The sequence below is a fragment of the Salarias fasciatus genome, chromosome 7 (assembly GCF_902148845.1).
Source record: "Salarias fasciatus chromosome 7, fSalaFa1.1, whole genome shotgun sequence".
NCBI lineage: Eukaryota > Metazoa > Chordata > Actinopteri > Blenniiformes > Blenniidae > Salarias > Salarias fasciatus.
Genome location: NC_043751.1, coordinates 20496954 through 20506307, shown reverse-complemented (window position 1 = coordinate 20506307; position 9354 = coordinate 20496954). Strand labels below are relative to the sequence as shown.

The following is a 9354-nucleotide window of genomic DNA, read 5'->3' as shown; positions in this document are numbered from 1 at the left end:
TTCTTCACATAATTTTGTCATTGAATGAGACTGGAAATATTGAGACATTTTTCTTAAAATTTAAAGCTGGATAAATCAGTACAGAGGCTGTATCAGTGGATGTCCAAATGGTTCATGTTCTCAGTTAATCCAAAACACGGGGTGGGCGGTCTGCTAGTAGTCTACTGCTGAGGTCTTTGAGCAACTCGCTGTTGCGCGATTTGCGGCCATTTCTCGATTCCAGTGTTTGCCCTCTTGGGGTTTTTATTAAAGAATTGTTTCTTAGCCAATCTCCTGTTGTTCTGCTTGTTTTTTACTTTTCTGCTTCATGTTTACTGCGCACATCACCACGTCACTACGTAGAACGCATGCGCGGAATGAATAATCCCCTCAAGCACCGTTGACAGCATTGAGACATGAAGGTTCTTTTTCTTGTTGGGGAACTGTTGGGTTTTTATCTGTGAAAGTGTTCCAAGAAATGATTGTGCTGTTCTTGGCACTAGATAAATAAAGCTGAATTGAACTGAATAGTAAGTTGCGTTGTACACATCATCACAATAATTAAACAAAAGTGCATAATGTGAAACAATGACAATATTTACATTAAATACCTAATAATGAAATTAAATATGATGCACTTTAATTGTGTTTAGTGGAAAAAAATGTTTCTTTAAAACTGATACATTGTTGCCAACTCCTCACCAGAAAAGTCCTAAGTGACGTCATCATCTAATTTGCATACCTGCTTATTTGCGTATCAAGGTCAAATTAGATGACGACGTCATTTAAATTGATACATTGCAGCCAACTCATGTCAGGAAAGTTCTAAATGAGTCACCGAACAACAGTTAAAGCCATAGAGCGCCCTGATCATTCAATGGCAACTTTTAAATAAATAGAAGTACAGTTATCTATCTATTGTGTTTTATTATTCTTTTACAATTGTAGAAATACTGTCTACTGTTGCAGATCAAATTTTATTGGTGTCTTAATCAAACAGATGTATACAAATTAATCAAATATGCAACTTAAAGTTCCATTAGGAGGGGATCCAAATTCTTTCACATATTTAAACATGTTTTCTTAAAGTAATGTATAAGTTACTTTGTCTATTTATTAGTTACTTTAAAATTATTATAACTCAGTTACTAACTCAATGTAGTCCCACTGAGTCCCATCACTGTAATATAAATATCGACCAAGTGTGTTCAGTGAGTATTTGTCATCATTTGAATAGTAATGAGATTGAAGGTTTTAAAAGGCCTCTCTATTGTTGCCTTGTTTTTTCGCAACCAGGGTGTGATGCTGTTCAGACCCCACAGTCTCAGCAGGGAGCCTTCGATTATTCTGGGACGAATGTTCAGTTTTGAATGTTCATTTATTGCTGTTGTTATCTCACAATGAATTAACCAAGCTCTTGAGAGAAACACTAGAATCGCTCTAAAACTCTTAAGTGCATGCAGAAAACACACTGAACATATTGATGTGCCAGATTTTGATTACCATCCCTCTACCCACCTAATAAACCACTTTAACACAATTATATAATATGAAATGTATCCTAACCCTAACCCTATGCAAAATAGATAGGTACACTACACAGACTGGTCTATTGGGTTGCCATATATATACAGAAGATATTCGGACATATACAATAGAAGAATTGCAGGTTTCATAAATATTGAATAATGTGTAGGGTGTTGAAATGAAAACTGGAAACATGCAATGTTTATTGTTGATATAAATAAAATTAAAAAAAACCTTATATTCTCTTTTTCCGATAAAAACTTCAGTCAGTGTTTATTTAATTAATTGTAGTTTAGAGTAAATCTAGAGTTCTGAATGTGATGAATTCATTCAGCAGCAAGATTTAACTTCCTTCTCCTGAGATATTTGTAATTACAATAAGTAACATTACGTTGAGTGCTCAATAAGAAAAATACAATTTGGAATAGCACAAATGAGGAGAAACTGTTTATTTGGAAACAGTATAAAACTGCTAATAGAAAAGTTGTAATTTGTACACGTTTAATAATGAGATGAAAAAAAAAATCTCATTCTAAAATTAATAAAACACAGAGGAGTTCCCTTCTGCCAAACTTAAACATTGTCAAAGCACATGTCATAATAAAACAAAGTCCTTAATTAAGATAAATGGGAAGATGCATTCAATGTGGCATCTTCTTTTCTTCTCATGAGTGGATTCAAATGTTTCGCCACTCACGAAGCACAAAGTTTATGTTCCTCTAGACTTGTCACCTAATGTCCTCTCCTTCGTTCTCCTCAGACCACTGAGCTCTCTGACAGACCACAGGTAGGAGCCAGGTGCTGGGAGATTCTCCCCTCAAAGGCACACATCTGTTTCAGATCGGGTTGGGAAAAGGTGGGACCTTTCGTGAAATTGCTAGAATGCAAACGCTCACTCCCTGGCACGGGCACAGAGTGGAGACGAGCTGGCTGGAGTTTCAGGGGGCGGCAGCAGGCAGGGAGCCAGTGGTTAGCAGTTGGGGAAGCTACGGCTGTCTTATTGGCATGCTGGACCAGGTACCCACTTCTGTCTTGAGACAGCTGTAAACCAGTAGCCCATAGCACAGCAATCAGGCGCCTGTTTCTTTAGAAGAATGCTGATGTGCTGCAATCTGCTGCTTTCTGCTTTTCGCAGCCAGCACTTCCATCTCTCCTACATCAGAGTGACAGTCTTGGCCTCTATTTCTATAATGTCAGGTACAGATTCCCAAAAACACATCGGAAAAGAAAGTGTAAAATATATCTAAAAGTAATGCCGACCTTTGCAGAGAATAATTTGTTTGCTGTGACAAGTGCTGGATGTCAGCGCTAAGCCAGGTGACCTTTATGTCACCGTCTGTCTGAGCATGAAGCTTGAAGCATCCATTAATGCAGACCAGCATCATCACTCTTCACTGCAGCATAAAGTGTCTATTGGGAGGATTAAAGGAGTGAGTCCCAGGAACAATGATGTGCAATCCATCTTAGTTTCACCAGATACTTGTAATACTTTTTAATCAAGTCTTTCACAAGCATTGTATGTTAGTGTTTTTCTTTTCCTTTTTTTTTTTTTTTTTTTTGACTGGACATGCAATTAATATTAATAAAGACCAAAGGCTCAGGAATCAATGACATCTGACATTTAACAGGACTTTGTTCAGCAGAAAAAATACAGCAATCCTAAAAGAAACATTCTGTGCACACTCTTGTGAAGCATCAGTTCGCAGCGTTTATTTCAAATAAACAGTAAACGGTCCACTACAAAAAGAGAATTTCAGAGAATGCAGGTAAAGCTATACATTCATTTACATCATAATATGATTCACATCATCAGTGATTTAGAGTGCCTGCTTAATAGAGGCTGGTATGGATAGAGGATAACAGAGGCATATGAACAATTGTGTTTAATTCAGTCCTTATAAAGTTGTCAAAATTACCATTACCATTGTATTAAAGATTACTCAAGAAATAGCATTTACTCAATTATGTATTTTGCACTCCTGAACATGTTTATTTGCAGCACAACACAAAATATTATTTTGATACAGTTGGGACAACTGTAGTTTGACTCTATGGAAATTTGTATCAAATGAAACAATCAAATTATGGTGAATTCCTGGAAGTCATCTTGCAAGCTACCGATTACTCAACAGCTCCATGTTGGAGAATCCTGTTCAAGCAGTTGGATTTCCATTCTATTACTCCTGTCAAGGACAATAATTTTTGTTAGACTAGACCAGACTGAACTTAATAAATTACTTCATGCCATTAAATAGTTTAGAGAAAAAGAATTCAAAAGTTCAATAGAACTCTATCTTATTTCATTAATTCATTCATTATCTAGACCTTCTTGGTCCTTCTTAGGGTTACGGGTGGCTGGAGCCAATCCCAGCTGCTGTGGGCGAGGGCGGGGTACACCCTGGACAGGTCGCCAGTCTGTTGCAGGGCCAACACATATAGACAGACAACCATTCACACTCACATTCACACCTAGGGGCAATTTAGAATTACGAATTAAATTGACATGGATGTTTTTGGACCGTGGGAGGAAGTCGGAGTGCCCGCAGAGAACCCACACACACACAGGGAGAAAATGCAAACTCTACACAGAAAGGCCCCAGGCCCTGGCCAGTATTTGGACCTATAGAACCTTCTTACTGTGAGGCAAGAGTGCTAATCACTGCACCACCATGCGGCTCTCTATCTTATTTTATCCACCTTATTTTATAGATTTTAGAATCATCAAATTGAAATAAAATTTTCCTTCTATATCCCACCGACAAATCTTTTTCCCAGTGTGGTGAAAAAAACTGCTGAAGGCGTTACATTTCTTTCTGAGTGCTGACTGGTGCACTACCACACAGGAAACTATACACTTTGCAAAATCAATGTTTTCAGATAACGTGGATCCCATGATGGCATCAACATTGGCACACTTCAGTTGACTTCTTTCAATACTTCCTCCAGTAACCAATACGTCACCACCTTTTGAATTTTCCCAGCATACATAAGGCACAATTTTAAAGGAACAAATTCCTTTTGCATTTCTCCAGCAGTAATTTCTTCCTGTTTAGGTGTACCACATAACTTTACACAAGAAACCAGAGCTGAACACGGATCTGTCATCTTGGCCTTAGAATGTTGTTTTTCCACTAACAGTTTTGATGTACAGTGTGTAAATAAAGACATTCTGATTCTGACAATGTCACTTCCCGGGTGTTTTCTAAAGCTGGTATCACCGTCCTTATGGGTGCTAGTGTGAACATTAAAGCCCAACATCAATCCCACAAGTTTTTTTTCCCTCAATATCAGCATTCAGAGCAACACGTGAAATGACAATATTTGTGCCTACTGTTGTTCTAACAAACTGAGCTAAATCACTACCATCTCACCCCCCACCTGACACTGCCAAACAGCAGTTCCCTCAATTGCAAATGTCCAGACTTGGAGGGTTTAAATGCTTTTAAAACAAACGGGACAGGGCAGATAAGGACTTCCTTTTTATGCCATTATGTTTTAAATTCTGTAATGCATTTTGTGTTGTTTTTATAAATCTGAAAAGTGCTCTATAAATAAAGTTTGATTGAATGAGAAACTGAATGAGCATGAGACACACACCGTTTACTTCAAAACATTATTTTGGTAATTTCCTTAAAACAGTAGCTGTATATTATCGGGGGGAAAAAAATCAATCAATGAATAAACCCCTGAATAATTTTTTTTCGATTTTTTTAAGCGTTTTCTTCTTTGCCCCGGAAGTAATTTTCACCGTCAGAGTTGAAAGGTCGTCTGCGGTGGCTAGCGTCAGTAAGCTAAGCTAACAGCTGGTAAATTTCAGTGTTTGTTTTGGTTGAAGATGTCAGACACAGAGGAAAACACAGAGATGCCCATCCCATGTGTGGCTGTCACCAGCTGCGACTCGGAGTTTAAAGAAGAGGAGCTGATAAAACGTGAGTTCAGTCCAATACATGTATTTGCGTGGAGGCTAACGTTAAACAAAGCTAACTTTCAGCTGTCATTAGCTACATGCTGGTAATAACTGGTTATAAGTAGTTTGCATGATGCGCATACATTTGTTAAACGTTTGCTTTTGTCGGGCCGTGATAGAATTAGCAATAAACCACATACATGCCGAATGTGCAGCGACAAGAAACACTGAGATTAATGATTACTTTGTATGAATAGAAATACTGTACTTTAATTAATAAAAGCCAGTGAGAAATCATTTTACAGCGTTACTCCACACTACACTAAGTGGAAAAGAAAATTAGATGTCAAATAAGACAGAATGAAATTAAATAAGTAATATAATAGTTAATATTAAAATGTAAAATGGTCTAAATAAACTAAAACACAGCAAACACTATTTACAGGAAGGAGTTATATAGTCTTATAGCCACAGTAAAGAAGTTGTTTTTTTTTTTTGCTGATCACATTGAAATGATGCAATTAAGACCACAATTGTACCTCATTTCATTGGCTTGCTTCAGTAAAAGAGGCAAAAGTGCAAATATTGGAATGATGTAAATGTAGAAACTTTGATCGAAAACCATGTTTGAGCTCCAGGGTGAAACAGTGAATCATTTTCATTCAGTCACTCAAATGTTTGTGAGCACTCTATGTTATATAATTTTCAACATTTATGTTTTTGTTTTGTTTACTTAAAGAGGTTTGTCGTGTTTTTAATGCTTTTGTAAATAAACCACATACTGAATATTTAAGACTGGGATGTTTTAATGAGTTTGAAGACTGACTGATTTGTTTTTACTCCAGAGATCCTCAACACAAAGACATTACCTGAGCCAGTCAAACAAGAGGACGCAGTCGCCTGGTATCCTTGGACCATCAACAACAAATACTACACAGCCGACGTGAGGCTGTGTGCCGTGCCAAGTACTTTTCAAATGTCGTCAGAGATCGCCCAGTCCATGCAGGCTTTCATCGCTTATTTTGACAGCACAGCAGTGAGTGGCTGAAGAATGTTTAGAAGGCATCAGTAGCACATCCGTGTATAATCATATAACATTAAATATGTGTGCTTGGGTACTTTTAGAAAGATGGACTGGACAAACTACAACCTTGGATACCAATCGTGGAAGATCTAGCCCCGGAGGTGCTTATTCTGGTGTGCGACAGAGTCTGTGACAAAGGTTTGTGCATTCACTCATTCTTCATCCTGGTGTTTGTTGTTTTGTGGAGAACATCGTGGGTCAGGTTTTACAGTTCTCGGTGTGTGTTCCAGGCATCACCAGACATCAGGCACAACAGTGGTGTTTGGGTCACGCTTTTGAGCTTGTTGAACTGAATCCACAGGAGCTGCCAGATGAAGATGGTGAGCTTTACACCCTGTCTATACACTGACCCAGAGAAATACTAAGACAAAGACATGATATAGTATTTCATGCTACATGTTGAGGTAATATTCTCACTGTGCTTAATTCATCAGATGACTTCCCAGAATCCACAGGAGTGAAGAGAATCGTGCAGGCTCTTAATGCGAATGTTTGGACCAGTGTGGAGATGAAAGATGGTGAGATGGATCAACAGGTGCTATTGTTTCATATTTCTTTGTGCTGTAATATGTGAGAGTTCATAACATCCCTGCCTTTCAGGACACAATCAGGGTTTTGGTCTGATGAGCAGTTTGGTGGCTTCCAGACACAACAACCCACGGAACTGCCAAGATCCACCAGTCAGTGACTTTTATTTATTTGCATTTTACTTCACTAATTAGTTTTTTTATCTGTTTAATTTTTTAATTTAACAGTGTTTAGTTTTAGACATTGTTTCATGAAGTTCTCTCACCCTGTCCTCTTTCCTGTAGCAGTCCTCCAGTTTGCCAGTAGAGGGCTCACCTCCTAATGAAGAAGCCGTCCATACAGAGGAGAATCCAAACAGAGGCACACAGGAGGACACAGTGGTTGGTAAGTAAACATCTTGAAATGAAATGTGTCCTGGGGGGCTTTCCTCCCCTGACCCTCGTGATTCCTACAGGTATCGCAATCACTTGTGTGTATAATTGTGTTGATTCCCGCAGATGCGATGACAGATTTGGACATTCAGGAACTCGCCAATCTCACAGCTGGAGATGCAGATGTGGATAACTTCGAGCGACTGTTTACCAAATTAAAGGAGATGAAAGGTAGTTGAGAAAGTCTTAAAACTTAATGCCTTGCTTTTTTTGAAACGTGACTTGATTGGTGGTGTATTTATTTCTCGTACTGTGGAGGTCAAATATTTGTCTTGTGTAATTTTCAACCTGCAGACAAAGCTTCTTCATTACCTCATGAGCAGAGAAAAGTGCATGCAGAAAAGGTGAGCAATTGAAAGCGTTTGCGTGTTTTTCTTAGAACCTTCAGATTCTCCACAAATTTGATCACATGAAAGAAAGACAGATTTTTGAATATATTGATTGAATTTCAAAAATAGCAAACACTCTTGACGACTCACAAGCTGACTCTAAGTTTTGAATGTGTTTTCCAGGTGGCTAAAGCCTTCTGGATGGCCATCGGCGGTGACGAGGATGAGATTGACGGGCTGTCATCAGGGGAGGAAAGCTAAACGCAGAGAAACCGGTCGATCTCCTCACTTGATCCTCCCGTCTCTCCCGGGGTTTCCCGCAAGATTCAGCCCCCTGTGATGTCCAACTCCTGCAAAGGAAGCGGAGACGCTTATGGATGCAGCCGGAGCCTCCATCTTATCTAGGAACTTTTCAGCGGTAGAATCGAACGGTGTAAAGCGAGGACCAAACGGGTGTGTTGAGTAGAAGATAACGAGAGGCCCTCAGTCAACCCCCCCCCTCCTTCCTCTGTCCCCTCACGAAGCTCCCGCACAGAGCCAGCCTCTGCACATGATGGTGTTGTAGGTGAAATAAAAGTTTGTGGGCTTTGATTTCTGTATTTGTCATTAGGTACAGCGTATACGTCTATTTTTAACTTGCATCACGTGCCTTATCCGCGGAAAAGTTGTAAGAGATTCAACGCACATACGAACAAATCAACCCGACAACTCGGACTTAGATCTCCTGTCTTTAGCGAGTGCGGCTTATTTATTGTCAACACCGTCACACTCGTTGGGTGAAAACTGCTCAACACATTCAGACATTAACATATTACATGTATTATGCATTGGAATAAACATGAGTAGAAGAATCATCTCGTTTCTTTTGAGTTTTTTTTTTTTTTTTTTTTTAACCAGAAAAGAAAAAAAGGACAAAGTTGTTTTTATTGTGATGCAATTTATTAAAACTTCACGGATGAAACAATGGTCATTAAGAACGTATTAGGCAACATGAAAAAAAAAAAAAAACATGTAAATAAGACTTAAAACAGAAAATCACCAACAAAGAATATCAAGCAACACAAGTACTAATACAGATCTACCATCTACCTAATGCACTGAAGTACACAGTATTTTTGTTCAGCACCATGTAAGAGTTTTAAATAGATTACATGGTGACTCAGTCTCATGTACTGTAGGTAAGTGCAGGATTAACATGGTGGCTTCATAGATGACGACCAAGGACAGTGAGCCTATTACACATGCCTCATATTGCAGCAATGTACATGTAATTTACAGTATTCATCGGACGAGCAAATCACCACGACAACGAAAGCGTCACGCTGATCAACACAGTAAACTGGAAGTGCATCATTTCGCTCCGCAGGGAGCCGAGTGTACTATTGGCTAACGGTAATATATGAGAAGAACCATCACTCCACATGATCATGCAACGGCGCGTGAACCGCAGCCTCGGTCGTCACACGCTTCGCGTTGAAGTTCCGATAACTCGCGTACGGCGGTTATTATGAAATATTAGCAAAAGCATGAAGGAGCAATCCTGTGTGTCACACCTAAAGAGCCAGCTGA

General features: G+C 39.0%; 1 protein-coding gene across 2 annotated transcripts; it reads left to right on the top strand.

Moving 5' to 3' along the window:
* Positions 1-5262: 5262 nt before the first annotated feature.
* Positions 5263-8622, top strand: aagab (alpha and gamma adaptin binding protein). 2 transcript variants are annotated; one of them, XM_030095886.1, is made up of 10 exons: positions 5263-5435; positions 6259-6449; positions 6539-6635; positions 6728-6817; positions 6932-7015; positions 7098-7177; positions 7313-7409; positions 7523-7627; positions 7751-7800; positions 7969-8622. In XM_030095886.1, the coding sequence occupies exons 1-10, from the start codon at positions 5342-5344 to the stop codon at positions 8044-8046; spliced, it is 966 nt and encodes a 321-aa protein (XP_029951746.1). In that variant the 5' UTR covers positions 5263-5341; the 3' UTR covers positions 8047-8622. The 2 variants fall into 2 exon arrangements, with proteins under 2 accessions (XP_029951746.1, XP_029951745.1); XM_030095885.1 differs by having other exon boundaries at positions 7310-7409.
* The last annotated feature ends 732 nt before the right edge of the window (positions 8623-9354 follow it).